The sequence below is a fragment of the Erinaceus europaeus genome, chromosome 17 (assembly GCF_950295315.1).
Source record: "Erinaceus europaeus chromosome 17, mEriEur2.1, whole genome shotgun sequence".
NCBI classification, from domain to species: domain Eukaryota; kingdom Metazoa; phylum Chordata; class Mammalia; order Eulipotyphla; family Erinaceidae; genus Erinaceus; species Erinaceus europaeus.
In genome coordinates, this window is record NC_080178.1 from 70,952,079 (window position 1) to 70,971,518 (window position 19,440).

At 45.5% G+C, this 19,440-nt stretch overlaps 1 protein-coding gene across 11 annotated transcripts in view; it reads right to left on the minus strand.

The window, feature by feature from the left end:
- ANO5 (anoctamin 5) overlaps nucleotides 1-18,640 on the minus strand; it is a 144,212-nt gene extending 125,572 nt beyond the window's left edge. For 6 of the 11 annotated variants that reach the window (XM_060177013.1, XM_060177008.1, XM_060177011.1 and 3 more), the window contains exons 1-3: nucleotides 18,467-18,640; nucleotides 5,645-5,691; nucleotides 1,889-1,939 (exon numbers count right to left, since the gene is read on the minus strand). In XM_060177013.1, the coding sequence (XP_060032996.1) occupies nucleotides 1,889-1,939; nucleotides 5,645-5,691; nucleotides 18,467-18,506 (138 nt within the window). In that variant the 5' untranslated portion in view covers nucleotides 18,507-18,640. The remainder of the gene's footprint in view (nucleotides 1-1,888; nucleotides 1,940-5,644; nucleotides 5,692-18,466) is intronic. The other 5 variants (XM_060177014.1, XM_060177012.1, XM_060177010.1 and 2 more) reach the window with 2 other exon arrangements.
- Between the last annotated feature and the right edge of the window lie 800 nt (nucleotides 18,641-19,440).

Sequence of the window (19,440 nt, forward strand, 5' to 3'; positions counted from 1 at the left end):
TGGGGAATCGGGGGCTTGAACCGGGATCCTTACACCGGTCCTTGCGCTTTGCGCCATGTGAGCTTAACCCGCTGTGCTACCACCCAACTCCCCGTAAGTGAGTTTTCCAGGTGAGGTAGAATCTTGCAGGTGTGAAGCTCCACCAAAGGTCTGACAAGAAAAACAAAACAAACAAACCACCACTGCCAAAAACAAAACCTCAGAGCACCGTAAGTCAGTGGCTTCCAACAAATGACTGGAGAAGAGGAAAAAGGACAAGATATTGTATCCCTTACTCTGAGAGCTTAGCAAGAACGTCTATTAGACACATGACTCCCTCAGGACAGAAACCGCTCCCTGCCCTGCCCCTTTCAATTCTACAGGTGACAAGATATTTCTGACTAAGAGACTGTCAGAAATTATAATCCCATTGAATCTCACATATTTAAAAAAATTTTTTTTATTAAGCCTTCCTCAAATTATCCTATTTTGAGTATGTTAACAAAACCATGACTTACAGATCTCTCTTTTATGAGATGGCTGTGATACTGAACAAAAACTCTGTGGAGAAATGGCTGAATCTAGAACCAGGACAGGAAAAATAAAAATTGAATGTAGAGCATCTTTTAGTGCCACAAGATAAAAAAATTTAAAAAAAAAATAAATGCTGACAACAAATGATAGAGAATGAGAAGGAATGTGTCCAAAGGACACAGAAGTCAATCAAAAAGGCTTCAACAGTCACAGCTGGAAAATGTGAGCAACAAAACCACAGGGGATTAAGTTTCTGACACAAGATGTAGAAGGGATACCCATCAGTCTGTCCTGGCCTAAGTATGTCAGAATATACTTAGAGACAAATTATCTATACAGGATCGTTCCACATAATTCACTCATCCCTACAAGTAGGCACAGAATAAGTCTTCTCCTCTGGAGGGCCAGGTGGTGGTGGCAGGGCCAGGTGGTGGTGGCACACCTAGCTAAGTGCACATATCACAGTGCACAAAAACCAGGGTTCAAGTCCCTGCTCCCCACCTGCTGGGAGGGAGCTTCACAAGTGGTGAAGCAGGGCTGTCGGTGTCTGTCTGTCTCTCCTCTATGCCCCCTTCCCCTTTCAATTTCTGTCTCTATCCAAAATAAATAAACAAAACATTAAAAATAAGCTGTCAGTACTACAAATATAACTTGACGTCCTCATCCCCCCAAACACCTACTAAACTTACTAAACAAATCATGGAAAACTTTAAAGCCCTTTATTACCCTCCTAACCTATACTCAAATGTTATTTTTTTAAAAATGTACTTTTTGTAGTCCAGGAGATGGCACAGTGGATAAAGCATTGGACTCTCAAGCTTGAGGTTCTGAGCTCAATCTCCAGCAGTACATGCACCTGAGTGATGTCTGGCTTTTTCTCGCCCCTATATTTCTCACTACTACTAATAAAAATAATCTAAAGAAACACCAATAAAAATGTACTTTTTCATAATTAGTCTGTCATGTAATTATAGAAAAAACAAACAAACAAACAAACAAACGATGGATTGTGGAGAATGAATACCACATTGGATCTCAGGCACTGGAGTCTAAGATCTGCCCCTTAAACTTAATGGGTAATTTTGGTCAAATCATGGAAGCTCCGAGACTCATCATTTTTCATATTACTGATAAAACAGAGAAGTAGAAACTCAAGTTCTGTGCTTCCTGTGCCACGGTGATGATGAAGTCTGGCGGTGTTTTGTTTTGTTTTGTTTTTGCCGTGAGACAATGGTCTTCCCAAAATAACGCATCTCCAGGTGCTATGAGTAAGGAGACTCGTTAGCCCTGCCCTGGAGAAAGCAACACTGCCATGGGATAAGAGGGTCTCCTGCTTGTGTCCATGCAAGAAAGCAGAGGACTGACTGCTGCTTACCTGTGACTGATTATCAATGAGAAAGCTGGTCTCTCCAGCGTTCACTCCCTGCTAACAGCACCATGAAGATAAAATATTGTCAGTAACAATGCAGGTGGCCGTGGTTTATGACAGCAAAGAAAAGGGCTCTGAGGAGAGAGGGGACAGGAGGAGGCGGCGGAAGCACTGGGGTCCTAGCATACAACAGGTCTCAGCTGGGATGAAGGCCTTCTGTTGACACCCGCTACAGGGAGAACAAAGTCTATCCAGGGGCTGTGCGGTGGCACAGCTGGTTGAGCGCTTACCTTACAGTGCACAAGGACCTGGGTTCCAGCCACCAGTTTCTGGGGGGGGAGGGGTGGGTTGCGACTGGTGCAGCAGGGCTGCAGGTGTCTCTCTCCCTCTCTGTCACCTCCTTCCCTCTCGATTTCTGGCTGTCTCTATCCAATAAATAAATAAAGATTAAAAAAACAAAGAAAGTTGGGGCCAGGTGGTGGCACACCAGGTTGAGCGCACGTGTTACAGTGTTCAAGGGCCCGGGTTCGAGCCCCCAGTCCCCGCCTGCAGGGGGAAAGCTTTGCAAGTGGTAAAGCAGGGCTGCAGGGCTCTCTCTGTCTCTCTCCCTCGCTATCTTCCCCTACACTCTCGATTTCTGGCTGTCTCTAGCCAATAAATAAAGATAACTTTAAAAAATAAAGAAAAAAAAGTCTATCCACATATCAACAATGGTACTATAAACTGTTAATCCCTCATAAAATGATAAAAAGAGAAAAAAATAATGAAAATTTCTCTCTGGGAGGTAGTGCAGTGGTTAGAGCATTAGGCTCTCAAGCATGAACTCCTGAGTTCAAGTCCCCACACATGATGTGCTAAAGTAATATTCTGGTTCTCTCTCTCCTCCTCCTCTCTCTAATTAATGAATGGGTAAAATGAGTGACTTTAAAACAAAGTCGGAGGTCAAGTGCACAGCCATATTCTGTAAAAGCACTCAAGAGGTGTCTTACAAAGGTCGTGTTGAGGTTGGGCAGTGGTGCTCCCGCTAGAGGGCGCACATCACCCTGCACAAGGACCCTGCACAGTGACCCTATCTGCAGGGGAGCTTCACAAGTTGTGAAGGAGATAGCTTCGCAGATAGCTTCTCTGTCCTCTCCTATCCCCCCCTCTCTATATATGTATATTCTGCTCCCCTCTCAATTTCAGTTTTAGCAGATAAAATAAATAAATAAGGAGCGGTGGATGTGTCATGGGGCACCAAGTCCTGTGTTTGTAATGATTTTAAACATGCACCAATTTTCAAACTGCCGCATTCAATACAAAACAGACATAAGGATGAATGTCATGACGATATTATACTCATACTGAAATAAGGGGAAACGGAGAAACCATGAGTAAGAACGTGCTCAAAATCCTATCTCACCAGCATGGGATTCTGTCTGTGGGCCTTGAGGGAATTCCATCAACTTACCTAAATATATCAGCTATCAAATAAAGCTAAAGTGAATCTTGAGGAGAGAGGCAGTGGACTGATGATGTGAAATGTCTTTCAGGTCCAATCACTACCATACATTGAAACTTCAAGAGGGTAGACAACTATATATTAAAGTGAATATTGACCAATTAATTCTCCAGTAGCAGTCCCTAATAAATTGTACATCTTTATTTCAGACTTTAAGGCACTGTATAAATTTATTTTTTATTAGTGATCTAACAGTGTTCTACAAAATGAAGATATTTCAGGGTTATAATACATTGAAGTTACTGTAATACTTTTTTTTCAATTATGCCAGAGAACATTATTTATTTTATGCACGGATGAGTTGATAGCACAATTTTTTTTCACTGCCAACCAAATGTGGCAATGTTCAGAATATCTACAAATCGTCACAAAAGCTTGAGTAGCCCACCCCACAGGAAAAGACAGAAACAGGCTGGGGGGAATGGATCTACCTGCTGACACTCATGTTCAGCAGAGAAGCAACTGCAGAAGCCAGAACTCCCACCTTCTACACCCCAGAAAGAATTCTAGTCCAGACTCCCAGAGGGAGTAGCCATTTGAGCACTCTAAATATAAGTAACAATGACTAATAAGCTGAAACTGAGAGAATATTCTAGACCAGATTCTTAAAACAGCAATGATGAGTAAGTCATACTATACAGTCATTGAGACAGTGAGTTCCTGAATCACACTACCTGCATTCAGAAACCCAGAACCAACACTTTAAAGACAGAGCAACAAACTAAGTTACGCTACCTTGCTCGGCAGAATCCTTCCCTCTTAAGTTTTTTCTTCAATTACAGGAAACTATTTATTTTATGTAGGCAAAGTTGACAGATTTAACCTGGGCGACTTTCTAATGATGAAATTAAATTAAAGAAACACAGATGTTCTCAATAAATGTGGCTTTAAAAAAAAAAAAAAACCTGAAATGTTGCTTAGATTCCTGACCCACATGGATTTTCTGAATTTCCAAAAAGACCTTATCAGTGTTCACAGATGACTAGTGTACCTGACCGTGAAAGATTAAACCAGAGGGAACATTTTAACTTCTGTCCTTTAAAGCTTAAGCCATCATTACAGAAAATCCTTTACAATGAGATAGACAGACAGACAGATGGACGGATGGACGGACAGACAGACAACAGGCATAGTTGCACTCAGTAGAAATCCCATGTTACCATGAACAGAGACCTGGACACAAGCCCCTGCTCCCCCCCCCTCCACCCGTTGAGGGGAAGTTTCTCAAGTGGTGCAGTGCTCTCTGGTTCTCTCCCTCTCTGTCTCCCCCTCCTCTCTCAGTTTCTCTCTGTCTCTATCAAATAAAATGAATAAATAAATCAATAAACACAGCCTCCAGGAGTGGTGAATTTGTCATACAGGTACTGAGCACCAGTGTTCACCCTGGAGGCAATGAAAGATCAAGTGGAAAGGAAAACTCATTTTACATAGTGAGCCTGGAGTTGATACATTTTTCTCTGCCTTGCAAAAGATCGGAAGACCATTATATCAATTTGTGAGCAGGTTCGATCAAAGGACTGTCGTGGACGTTGCCTCAATCCCACATTGTAGTGATTATGCTGCTAGCAATGTCTTCTTTTTACATTTTTATTTAAATTATCTTTATTTCTCACATAGAGAAAGCCAGAAATTCTGAGAAAGGGAGAGAGAGAGAGAGAGAAAGAGAGAGAGAGAGATGGAAAGTGTCAGAGTCGACTGCAGTTCTGCTTCAGCACCTGTGAAGCTTTCCCCCTGCAGGTAGGGACCGGGGGTTTGAACCTGGGTCTTTGTTCATTGTAATGTGTGTGCTTAACCAGGTGCACCACCACCCGGCCTCTAACAATGTCTTTATATGAGTCTGGGCAGAGTCTCAGGCTGGCATGGCTTTACCACCATTCAGACAGAGAGAGGGAAAGGGTGGGTCAACCACAGCCCCCCCTGTGTGTTACCAGGATCTCAAACTCTAACTGCACCACACTCAAGAGCAGTGTTAAGCTTGATACTCTTATCTGGCAGAGTTCAACACAGTTGAGTCCACTCCACAGGGGCCGCAAAGCCAACCTAAACTTAAGTTTTTGCTCCTTCTTCACATCTAAAGGATGCAGTGATAACACTGGCTTTCCTTACCGAAGAATGGACAAGTCAGAGAGCAAAAGGAAAACAAGAAGCATAAAGAAGTGAGTGAGGGACCTAAGGAAATATATTTCTATTAAGTACGATTTATAATCTTGCTGTGAAATGTTATCCAAACATCAGAAGGAACTAAAAAATATTTAACTTACCTCGGTTCTTTGGAAATCAAAGTCTGCAGGTCTGCTGCATTTTCTTTCTGGGGGAAAGAAAGAGAGAGAGAGAAAGGAGAGAAAGAAAGTACATGTTAAAAATGTCCAACCAGTCAGACTCTGTGAAATGCCTACCAAAGTGGACAATAGGAATTAAAGGAAAGACTGAAAGAAAATGTCTAATACATCCCTGGGGCTATTCTCCTTGCTTTTGCCACAGGTGCTACATTCAAGAAACTACTGTCGGGAGCTGGACAGTAGCACAGCGGGTTAAGTGCACATGGCATGAAGTGCAAGGGCCGGCGTGAGGGTCCCGGTTCGAGCCCCCAGCTCCCCACCTGCAGAGAGGTTGCTTCCCAAGCGGTGAAGCAGGTCTGCAGGTGTCTTGTCTTTCTTTCTTCCTCTCTGTCTTCCCCTCCTTTCTCGATTTCTCTGTGTCCTAGCCAACAACAACAGCTAGGACAACAATAACAACTACAGTAAGCCCAACAACATGGGTAACAAAATAGGAAAAATGGCCTCCAGGAGCAGTGGATTCGGTAGTGCAGGTACCAAGCCCCAGCGATAACCCTGGAGGGAAATAAAAAAGAAACTACTTTCAAAACCAACTTCATGAAGTTTTCCCCTGTGTTTTTTTTTTCTAAAGAAGTCTGGACTTCTACTCCTAACGTTCGGGGCACTGATCCACGCTGAATTGCTTTTCATACGTGGCGTCACGGCAGGGTCTGATTCCATGCTCTTGCATCTGGGTGTCCAGATTTCCCAGTATCACTTATTGAAAAGGCTTCCTTCCCCACTGAGTAACTTCGGGACCCTTGTAAAGAAATCACTTCGCCATAGATGTGAGAATATTGGCAGGGGACTAATGGCTAACAGTTGACAGTGAAATACAGTAGTTGGTACATGTGTAACATTTCTCAGTTTTTCACATAACAATTCAACCCCCATTAGGTCCTCCTCTGCCATCCTGTTCCAGGACCTGAACCCTCCCCCACCCCAGAGTCTTTTACTTTGGTGCAATATACCAACTCCAGTCCAAGTTCTGCGTTGTATTTTCCCTGCTGTTCTTATTTCTCCACTTCTGTACTTCGTACTATGCGCGTTTAACCTGGTGCACTATTAACCCCTATTATTTTTTTTTTCTTTTTGCCTTCAGAGTTATCACTGGGGCTTGGTGTCTGCACTACAAATCCACTGCCCCTGGCAGCCATTTCTCAACTTGTCTATGAGTGAGACCATCCCACATTCCTCCTCTTTTTGGATTCTCTCATTTCACATGGAGAATAAATTTCTGAGCTCTCTATTCGGCTGGACTTTCCCTCTTTATGCTGACACACATACACACGTTTTTTTCTTTTTATTATAATAGCTCCATAGTAGTTTTGAAATCAAGAAGTATGTGCCTACTTTTTTTTTTAATCTTTGCATATGGGAAGCTCACATTTATGGGTGTCTTGTAAAATGCCTTTTGGTGATGTTTTCTAGTTTTGTTTGTATAGATCTTTTCCATCCCTGGTTACACTGACTGCATGCATCTTATTCCTTAGTTTTATAACATAATTATTTTCTGAAGTTTCCTTTTCATACTGCTCACTGTAAATGTACAAAAATGTGATTGATGGGACTCGGGCAGCAGCTCTGCGGGTTAAGCGCAGGAGGCACAAAGCGCAAGGGCCGGCGTAAGGATCCCAGTTCAAACCCCCGGCTCCCCACCTGCAGGGGGGTCGCTTCACAAGCGGTGAAGCAGGTCTGCAAGTGTCCATCTTTCTCTCCCCCTCTGTCTCCACTCCTCCCTTGATTTCTCTCTGTCCTGTCCAACAACAACAACATCAATAACAACAACAATAATAATAACAATAATAAAAGCAATGAGGGCAACAAAAGGGAAAAAAATAGCCTCCAGAAACAGTGGATTCATGGTGCAGCTGAGCCCCAGCAATAACCCTGGAGGCAAAAATAAACAAATAAATAAATAGGATAAGTTTTAGAATTGGAGCATGAAGATGAACATTTTTATTTTGAATTTATAAATGTTTGCTCTGGAATTTTTTTAAATAAAAGTAAATAGTTATTTTCAAGTCAAATATAAAAGCCAACAAACCATGACTCTAACTACACCATGCAGCTTCTCTAAATGCAGACTTTCTCATTTAAAACATTAAAAGTTAAGTAAAGATGTTTTTCTGAAAAATACAAACCATCATCAAAGATTTTTTCACTTGGGAATACTATCTATATAGCTGCACAGTTCAAACCTACGTTTGCCCATCTCTCCCCAGACTTCTGAATGAAAAGGAAATCAAAGTTGCTAAGTCTTGACTTGAGTAGATGAAAACCAGAATCTCAAGAAATAAAGAGGGTAGGGAAGCTTTTGTTTTCAAGACAAAAACAGTCATCACTATGCAGAAAACTAAGTGTATTCTGCCGAGAATGCAAACTGGTGTAGCCCCTTTAGAAGACTGTATGGAGAGTCCTTAAACAAAAACGGAGGCACCTTCTGACCAGTGATATCACTCTTAGGCACTTAGCTAGTGGACACTCAAGCAGTAATTAGAAGGGACACATGCCCCCCTAGCTATGTTCACAGCTGCATTATTCACAACAGCCAAAGCGTGGAAGCAGCCTACATGTCCATCAGCAGATGACTGGCTAAAGAAATTATATATATTCTATGGAATACTCTGCAGTCAAAAAAGATGATATTGTGTCCTCTGGGACAAAATGAATGGAACTGGGGGTGATGGTGCTTAGTAAAGTAAGTAAAGAGAAGAAAGACAACTACCAGATGGTTTCACTATATGGAATCTAGAGATCTAAGATTTACATGAACTTGGGGGGGGAGCATAAAATGAAAAACAAAAGCAAGCAACTGTTAAGACTTGTGAGAACTCTGGTGGTTATCTTTGAGAGGTAGAAAGGTGGGGATGTAGATCTCTCTGTGTTGTGGAAGCAGGCACTCTCATCGGACCATCTTGTAACCTACTAGTAAGCACAAATTTTTAAACTGGGGGAGGGGGAGAGAAAACGAGTTGTAATTCCAAACACAGACAAGTATAAAATCTTCTGCTGTAGCTTTTACGATTTTATTTTTATGATATTTAGATGGGTACTATTAGAATATGCTAATTCCACTATTCTAATTCATTCACTATTTTTTTCAATTTATTTGCACTAATACTTTTAACAATCATTCCCAAGATTATAAGGTGACAGGAATACAGTCCCACCCTGCACTGCCCACAGCAGTTTTGTATCAACCCCAATCACTATAATTTTCAGCAAGTCTTAGCAACAGTTTGGCTACTTTTTATTTATTTATTTATTTGAATATAATGAGTTTCAATTTTTCATACCACGCATCTGAGTGAAACCATGCCACAATTGTCTTCTAGAGAAATGTAGGTCATCTGGTCCAAGACAGAGGTAGCAGCAGTGAGTACTTGAACTCAGAGAGCTGAAGGGGAAAGCTCCCAACATCTCTCACACACACACACACACACACACACACACACACACACACACACACCACACACACACACACACACACACACACACACACACACACACCACAGACACACACACACACCACACCACACCACACCACACCACACCACACCACACCACACCACACCACACCACACCACACCACACACTGTTCTACAGACAAATAGAGCCAGTGGGTGGGAAGCAGCACCAAGGCCCAGCAAAAAGCTGTTCTGCCTGAGGCTCCAAGTCACAGGCAACACCCTAAACCAGAGCTGGAAAGCCCCTGTGAAATAGGGGGGAAATGAAAAGAAATGAGAAGGGGGGATGAGGAAAGGGGAAGGGGGAAGGGAAAGAAAAAAAGAAAAGAATATGAAAGAGTGGTAGCTTCTCCATGATGGCTCTTGCATACTGGGTGTCACTGAGCCGTTTCCTGGACCCCCTTTCTCTCTTGTCCAGTTCAGTAAGGGGGTGAGGTGCGACACCATGGGAAGGGACAGGTCCACAGCACACTGCTCCCGGCAGAGAGCTCCCCTGGTGCTTTTCCCTTCCCGCACCAGTGACTCAAACCCTGGCCTTCACACAGGGCAGAGCAAATGCTCTGCAGGCTAAGGTGTTTCCCCCACCCTCACCCAGACCCTAGGTCATGCTTACAACAGGCTGGCCCAGAGAAACCATCTCACACACGCATGCTGCAAAGGTGCAACACACAACACTAAGGCAAGAGAGGATGCGTTCAAAGTCCAAGAACAGCCAGCTGCGGCGTGTGGGGAAAACAAGCTGGAAAAAAAGGTGCTGCCAAGCGGATGACTTATAACTCACAGTACTGCAACACACAGCACAGCAACACAGTGCTGCAACACACAGTACTGCAACACACAGCACAGCAACACAGTGCTGCAACACACAGTACTGCAACACACAGTAATGCAACAGTGCTGCAACACACACCACGGCGACACAGTGCTGCAACACACAGTGCTGCAACACACAGCACGGCAACACAGTGCTGCAACACACAGTAATGCAACACACGGGGCTGCAACACACGTTACTGCAACACACAGTACTGCAACACAGCACTGCAACATACAGGGCTGCACCACAGTACTGCAACACAGAGTAATGCAACACACGTTACTGCAACACACAGTACTGCAACACAGTGCTGCAAAATGAAAGCTAACTGACGTAACTAAAAAAAAAAAAAAAAGAGTTGGGCAGTAGCACAGCGGGTTAAGCGCACATGGTGTAAAGCACAAAGACCCGCATAAGGATCCGGGTTCGAGCTCCCTACCTGCAGGAGGTCACTTCACAAGCAGTGAAGCAGGTCTGCAGGTGTCTATCTTTCTCTCCTCCTCTCTATCTTCCCCTCCTCGATCCATTTCCCTCTGTCTTATCCAACAACAACAGCTATGACCACAATAACAACTACAACAAGCACAACAGCAAGGGCAACAAAATAGGAAAAAATAGCCTCTAGGAGCAGTGGATTCATAATGCAGGCACCGAGCCCCAGCAATAACCCTGGAGGCAAAAAAAAAAAAAATCATGGCAGAAAAAACTGTGCATGTTGAAAAAAGAGGTAGGCAGATATCTGGAGGTGTCAGTCAAAAAAAAAAGAAGAAGAAAAGAAGTTAAGAGGTACTGACAGAACTCTGTAAAGGAAAAATACAAGGGCAGAGCCATTGAAGAAATAAACAGCAAATTAAAGAAATTCAAGGTACAAGGTATGATACGAAGGATGAGGGAAACAGAAAAAAAAGAAGAAGAAGAATGTAGGGGGGCCAGGTGGTGGTGCACCTGGTTGAGGGCACATGTTACAGTGCACAAGGACCCAGGTTCAAGACCATGGTCTCCACCTGCAGAGGGAAAGCTCTGTGAGTGGTAAAGCAGGGCTGCAGGTGTCTCTCTGTCTCTCTCCCTCTCCTCTCTATTTCTGGCTGACCCTATCCAGTAAATAAATAAAGATGATTTAAAAAAAAATTTTTAAAGATGTAGGAAAGACCGAAAAGTAATAGAGAGAAAAAGACATCATTTAGAGAGAGAGAGAGTGTGTGTGTGTGTGTGTGTGTGCGTGTGTGTGCGTGTGCGCGCGCTGTGTTATATAAAAGTTTACTTACTAAGGAGAGGAGAAGGGCTGTTTACGATGTCAGGGACTAAACTTCACACACATAAGTGACATATGGCCCACTGTGTAGCTTCCTGGGCCGCTAGCAATGCTGTTCTTTCAGAAGACTGGGTGGATGGCCAGAAGAGCTCACTGGGCAGAATGCATGCCTTGCCGAGCCTGCTATCTGGCTTCAAGGCTTGTGCCAAGTGCCAAGTGCCAAGGCTCTGGAGGCTGCCCTGGTGCTAGTCTGTCTTTTCTTCTGTCTACCTGAATAGAAAAGTGGTCTAAGAACTGTGGATTCACACCCAAAAGAGGCCCCGGTTGGCAAAGAAAAACTCAGCAGGCAGAGAAGACAGAGGTTGTGCTAAAAGCTTTCTTGGAAGCCAGGCAGTGGTACACCTGGTTAAATGCACACACTACAGTGCGCAACGACCCTGGTTCAAGCCCCTATAGGGGGAAAACTTCACAAGTGGTGAAGCAGGGCTACAGGTGTCTCTCCCTATATATAGCTCCCCTCTCATTTTCTATCTTTATCCAATAGTTAATTCATTAATTAAATTTTTTTAAAGCTTTCTTGCCTGAGGTTCTGAGGTCCCAAATTCAACCCGCAGCACCACCAGCAGCAGCCAGAGCTGAGTAGTGTCAAAGTTAAAAATAAGCAAACAGCGGGTTAAGCGCAGGTGGCGCTAAGCTCAAGGACCGGCGTCAGGATCCCGGTTCGAGCCCCGGCTCCCCACCTGCAGGGGAGTCCCTTCACAGGCGGTGAAGCAGGTCTGCAGGTGTCTGTCTTTCTCTCCCCCTCTCTGTCTTCCCCTCCTCTCTCCATTTCTCTCTGTCCTATCCCACAACAACAACATCAATAATAACTACAACAATAAAATAACAAGGGCAACAAAAGGGAATAAATAAATTAAATAAAAATAAAATAAAAAAATAAAAAAAAAATAAGCAAACAAGGACAAGCACTAGCACACTAACAACTCCTTGTAGTTTGCTGTTTAAGACAGGAGGAGAGAGACAAAGAAGCAGACATCACTCTGGCACATGTGCTGCCTGCCGATGACTGAACTCAGGACCTCATGCCTCGGAGTCCAAATACCCTATCCACTGCACCACCTCCCAGACCACTATATGCTAACATTAACCAAGTGAAAAAAAATTTTTTTTAATTCTCAAACTGCCATCAGAAGTTGCCAAAGTGTGTCTACTTGAGAAAGTTGGGAAGAGACAACAATTTGGAAAAAGAGAATAGTATCCTGCTAGTTTTAGTCCTTCCCCAATCTTTCTCTGGCCTTACTGTTTCCTTTCTCCAGATCAAATAATGACTGTTTCCTTCCTTGCGTGACCCTTGCTTACTTTTCACTCTATATCCATTTTGAGTCACCTTCTTCTTGTTTTTCTTTAAATACTTATTTATTTTTTTGTTGCCCTTGTTGTTTGTTTCATTGTTGTTGTGGTTATTATTGTTGTTATTGATGTTGTCGTTGTTGGATAGGACAGAGAGAAATGGAGAGAGGAGGGGAAGACAGAGAGGGGGAGAGAAAGACAGACACCTGCAGACCTGCTTCACCGCCTGTGAAGTGACTCCCCTGCAGGTGGGGAGCCAGGGGCTCGAACCGGGATCCTTAGGTCCTTGCTCTTTGTGCCACATGCACTTAACCTGCACGACTCTCTCTGAGTCAGCTTCTTATCAACTTAGACCTCATCTCTCTCCTGGGTCAGCACCCTCTTCCTCCCCTTCACACCCTGGATGCAGCCCTCCCTGGGTGCCCAGTCCAGTGACATCTTCTGCACCAGCAGCCCCCGACTACACTTGGCAGTCTATTCCCTTGTATATAAAGCAGAGAGATGGAGGAGGAGAAATATGTTTCCTCCACACGAGGTTGCCTTTCAGCTCGGTGCTGACTAGCTGACTCCTCCTCGGTCATATCCACACACACCACAGATCCAGGCAGGCTTCACGTTCACGCACAAAGCTGTGACCAATGTGCATGGTCACTAACGTTCTGGAAAAACCAAGGCCTGTCTACGGAAGTCCGAATCTGCTCGCAACAACTGTGAATCCTGGTGACATATCTCCACATTCCTCTAAGGACAGTGGCAGTGACTGCATCCTACCTACTGGCTAAAAATCAGAGCTGAGGGATTTTTACCAGCCTGTGGAGAAGCATGAAATGTCAGCTGGAGAGAACACTAGTCCAAAGGCCGGGCTTTGATTTTTCCCACTGTCGTCACTAGACTAAGAATACACCCTCCATGAAACCGACAGTCCAAAAATAAACCTCACATTGAATCTACCAAGTGAACCTCTCAGATGACGCTCCTTCCAGCAGGACAAAATAAAATCCATGTAGACTAATGGTTTTTGTCAGTGTTTCCTTTTTACAAATTAAAAAAAAAGAAAGAAAACTGAAAATAAAAATAAAATAAAATCCATGTAATTAGAGATTCACATGATGAAATGATAAACAGATTGGCTGGGAAGGTATAAGCAACTTGTAATTCAACCTTGAGACTGCTTTTTACCATGCTAAGTATTCCCAAATGTTGACTGTGTATCCTGGTTCAACTAAATAATGAATGTTTCAAATCGGAACTCTCTTCCAAAGTCAACCAGTCAATAGTTCAATCCTAGCAACTCTTGACATCTTACTAGCAGTGTTCACTTAACCTAGGTTTTGAATGTTCTAGTATACCTGCCCCTTACAGTTTTAGCTATGTGGGAGCCACAGACTGTGAAAGTTTAGCTGTGAAAACACACTGAGAGACTATACCATTGGGGCTCTCTCTCGCCAGCCCTCCTGATCCAGCCCCAGGAACTCCCCTTCTTGCTCTACTGTTCCTTGCCTTTCCTTTTTCATTTTTTTGCCTCCAGTGTTATTGCTGGGATGCATTGGATCGACCTTCTCGTGGTGCATCCCGTGAGTCCCCATTCATTGGGGAAACTGACGATCCTTCCTAGCCGACTGAATCCACATGGATCCCAGTCACTTTCAAAGCCAGCAACAAGCAGCTCCTGACAGCTTTCAACCTGACGCTGTTGACTGGCTACGGAAGAAGGGCAAACGCTAGAAGAAGAAGTGCCTGCACCCTGAATCCACCGCTCTGGGAGGCCATTGTTTTTTTTCCCTTTTGTTGCTCTTGTTTATCAGAGGTATTGTTACTATTATTATTGTCGTCATTGTTGGATAGGACAGAGAGAAATGGAGAGAGATGGGGAAGGCAGAGGGGGAGAGAAAGATAGACACCTGCAGACCTGCTTCACCGCCTGTGAAGCGACTCCCCTGCAGGTGGGGAGCCGGGGGCTCAAACAGGGATCCTTATACAGGCCCTTGCACTTTGCGCCACATGCACATAACCCGCTGCGCTACTGCTGGGCTCCCTTTTCTTTCCTTTTCTTTTCTTTCCACATGCGAGACTCTTTGCAGAACCATTATGCTATCTCTGCAGCCCTTAAAAATTTTTTTTAAATCTTTATTTATTGGATAGAGACAGCCAGAAATCGAGAGGGAAGGAAATGACAGAGAGGGAGAGAAACAGAGAGAGACCTGCAGCCCTGCTTCACCACTTGAAAAGCTTTCCCCTTGCAGGTAAGGACTGGGGTCCCGAACTTGGGTCCTTGTGCTCTGTAACATGTGCGCTCAACCAGCTGCACCACCACCCGGTCCTTGTGCCCTACTGTTTCTGCAGGACTTTCACCTCGAGTCTTTATAATAAAAATTTTTACATTTTATATAGCCAAAAGAAAAAAGCATATAAAAATACTAGAAAGATCTCATTAAATATTATATCGGGCTGGGGAGACAACATAATGTTTCTGCAAGACTTTCAGGCCTGAGGCTCTGAGCTCCCAGGCTCCATCCCCAGCCCCACCATAAACCAGAGCTGAGCAGTGCTCTGGCCTTTCTCTATCTCTCATTAAAATAAAAAAAAATTTTTTAATTAAAGGAATATTTTAAAAATTAAAAATATATTATTATATCCAAAAAGTCAAAATACTAACATGTTCTATGAAAAATTTTTTTCACAAGGAAATTGATATTTTAAATTCCTCACACACATTCTTCAAAGGCAACACAGGAAACACAAGACTGACAGACTCCGTGACGCCCTTGTTTGTCCTCAAACAGAAATGAAAGGCCCTCCTAAAAGCTGGTGCTTGGGAGTCCAGTGTTTTTCAGACTTTTTAAATCATACTTTTGTTTCAAAACTGTATTATCATTAAACCCCAATGGGAAAAAAAAATACTTAGATTTGGGCTTTCAAAAATCATTGGATTGTTGATGTTTAAAAAAAAAAGAAGAAGAAATACAATATACACACTCACACTGCTGGGCTAGGGAGAGAGTGTAATGATCCTGTAAGTTGTTTCTGCCTGAGGCTCCAAGTTCCAGGTTCAACCCCAGCACCAACATGAGCCAGAGTTGAGCAGGGCTCTGGTTTCGCTCTGTGTCTTTCTCTCCATACCTCTCTAAAAAGGGAGAGAGGAAGAGGGTGGGGGGAGAAAGAGAGGAGGAAAAAGAAAGACAGAGGAAGGGAGGAAGGAAGGACCACCACTGGTCACTTCCATAAGGACTGACATCTTGTGGGCGCTCCTAGGACCTTGTCCTCACTACAAAGCAATGGTGGTAGGGAGAGCCCCAGTCTCTGGAGGGAAGTTGGGGTTTCCTGCCCTGCTACTCGAAAAAGACTGGTCCTGAAATGAGTGCAGCCTGCAATGTTCCCAGTTGTGACCATGAGCTGTAAACTTAGACCAATAGCAACTTAGAGGTTATACAGGCTCTGGTGTTAAATATATATGCCCTGGAGCAGGTGGATGGAGGTAAATAGTTCATTTTAGCCACAGAAATGTTTTTTTTTCTTTTTTTAATATTTATTTATTCCCTCTTATTGCCCTTGTTGTTTTTTTATTGTTGTAGTTATTATTGTTGTTGTTACTGATGTCGTTGTTGTTGGACAGGACAGACAGAAATGGAGAGCGGAGGGAAAGACAGAGGGGGGGAGAGAAAGACAGACACCTGCAGACCTGCTTCACCGCCTGTGAAGCGACTCCCCTGCAGGTGGGGAGGCAGAGGCTTGAACTGGGATCCTTATGTCGGTCCTTGCGCTTTGCGCCATGTGCACTTAGCCCACTGCGCTACAGCCCAACTCCCACCACAGAAATGGTTTTTCAAGAACAGGAGCTGCTCTCTGCCCTAATCCAACTTTCTAGCCCTTTTTCTCTACTCTGACACCATTCTCTTGGACAACATTCTTGTGCAATTTCAAGCTAGCTACCAAACTCGAGCAAAACTACCATAGTTGAGTGCCTCCAGGAACATGCCTAAAATGGATTTCCTAGCTCTCCTCTACCCTACAATCCCTAATCTCATCTGCTCTATTAAAAAAAAAAAAAGTGCAGTGCGTCTACATGAATCCTATTTGACGATTCAAAGAATGGTGCACTGGGGCACGTTACAGCCTAGATGAACTTTTAAAACTCTACGCTAAGAAAAAGAAGTCTGGTAGCTTCCTCTTATGGGAGTGAAAATGCACAACAGATAAATTTAGAATGAAAAATGCACAACAGATAAATTTAGCGAACAAGTAGATACAACCTGGTTGCCTAGAAGCAGAGTGGAGGGGTACCAGAGCTTTCTATTTAGAGAGCTGAACAGGCTTTAAAATTAGGTTCTGGTGATGAGTGCAAAACTCACACTAATGTACCAAAAACACTCAATGGTATATTTCAAATGGGTGACCTTTATGGCCTGTACATTACATCTTCAACTATTAAGTGGAGAAAGATGAAATAATACCATGGCTCTCTTGGACTTAAAGACTAAAGGGTAAGACTTCTTAGGTGTTTAATGACTTATCAATGTTCCCATGTTTAGATCCAGGACAGGAAACACCGTCTTACTGAGGAAACTGAATCACTAAGGACCTCAGAGGTAAGTCATAGGAAAATCTATGCATTTTATAAAAGTGGTAACTTAAAAAGACACAGGAGCCTTAGCAAACACTAAGCAACTAAAGACTCAAAGAAAGCTGGTAAAACAGCGCAGATTCCAAGCATCTAGGAACTTCAAGCTAATCTGATCTTAAAGAGTGTGTCTTGGCTGGGAGTATGGCTCCACCTGCCAACACCCATGTCCAATGGAGAAGCAACTACAGAAGCCCTACCTCCCACCTTCTGCACCCCACACAGAAAGAATTCTGGTCTATCCTCCCGGAGGAATAAAGAATAGGGAAACTTCCAATAGAGGGGATGCGACACAAAACTCTGGTGGTGGGAACTGTGTGGAACTGTGCCCGTTATCTTACAATCTTGTTCATCCTTATTAAGTCACTAGTCAAATCCCCTTCCGCCCTTTTGTAAAGAATGTGTCCCTTAACAGTGACCTCCAAGCTGGAGTACTAACAAGCAAATAAAGAGGGACAAATGAATTGAAGCCCTGGTCCCCAAATTTTGTAGGGCCTTAAAATACTTTAAGCTGCAGGGGCCGTGTGGTGGCACACCTGGTTGAATGCACACATTACAGTGCGCAAGGACCCAGGTTCAAGCCTGGTTCCCACCTGGAGAAAGCAAGCTTCATGAGTGGTGAAGCAGGGCTGCAAGTGTCTCTCTGTATCTCTCCCTCTCTCTATGTCCCTCTATACTCTCAATTTCTCTCGGTCTCTATCTGATAATAAATAAATAAATAAATAAATAAATAAATAAATAAAATTACACCCTTTCTGCGACCCTTTCTTCCCAGAGCGGACTTCAGAGGCTCAACAAGCCTGGCCGCATGGGAGCAAAGAGAGTGGGTCACAGGTGTTCAAGCGTTCAGGTGTGGCCAGGCAGAGGAAGAAGTGGGGCGCCGACCCTCAACCTGGCCGCCCTGGGCAGGGGTCCTGTCCGTTACAGAGGCAACAGAACTGGAAATATCCCTGGGATTCAGGCACGTCTCACAACGCCCCCATGCACCTCCCATCCCAGTTACTGCATCCGGGACCGGGTTTGAGGCCCCCATGCACCACTTCACCCCAGTTCCTGCGGCAATGACGGGGTCCAACCCCTCACCCCATGCACCCCCACCCTGTGTCTGCACCCAGGAAGGTCTCAGCCCCACCTCCATGCACCCAAGCCCCTGCACCAGGCAGGGGCTCCGAGCTCCCGTGCACCCCCCATGCCGGCACCCGAGGGTCCCCACCCAGCGAATCCAGCCCCCCTCGTGCCTGCACCCAGGCCCCCCGCGCACCGTGCTCCTGCAGCATCTCCAGCATGTCGGGGTCGCCCATCTTGGCCAGCTCGTTGATGACGCTGATGGTGGACGCGCAGTAGGAGGCGCGGCGCTTGGGCAGGTAGCCGGGGCCCTGGGGCCCGAGGCTGAAGCGGATGGTGGGCCGCCGGAGGAAGCGCGGGTCCAGGCGCTCTGCGTCCAGCTCGGACAACGAGTTCTCCAGCCGCCGCCGCACGTCCAGCCACTTGTCGCTGAGCTCCTGGGGCCGCGCCGGCCCCCCGAGGCCCCCTCCCTGCCCGCGGGGCGCCCCCACCCAGGGCCACCCCGCGCCCCCCTGCTCCTCCCGGGGCCCCGGCCCTGCCTCCCCCACCTTCCTGCCCTTGGGTCCTGCGCCCCGCTTCTGCTCCCGGGGCCCCGGCCCTGCCTCCTCCGCCTTCCTGCCCTTGGGTCCCGCGCCCCGCTTCTGCTCCCGGGGCCTCGGCCCTGCCTCCTCCGCCTTCCTGCCCTTGGGTCCTGCGCCCGGCTCCTCCTCCCTCTCCTCCAGGGACTCCCCCCACCTCTCCAGCCCGGTCAGATCCGATACCGCCCCCTCCTGCTCCACCTGCTCCCCGCTCCCGGAAGCCCGCCCCCTCCTCTGCGGCCCGCCCCCTTTCTCTCCCTCCTTCTCCTCTCCCTCCTTCCCTTTCTCTCCCTCCTTCCCCTCCTCTCTCTCCTTCCCCTCCTCTCCCTCTTCTCCCTCCTTTTCCTCTTTCCCTTCCTCTCCCTCTTTCCCTTCCTCTCCCTCCTTCCCTTCCTCTCCCTCTTCTCCCTCCTTTCCCTCTTTCCCTTCCTCTCCCTCCTTCCCTTCCTCTCCCTCCTTTCCCTCTTTCCCTTCCTCTCTCTCCTCTCCCTCCTTCCCTTCCCCTCCCTCCTTCCCTTCCTCTCTCTCCTCTTCCTCCTTCCCTTCCCCTCCCTCCTTCCCTTCCTCTCTCTCCTCTCCCTCCTTCCCTTCC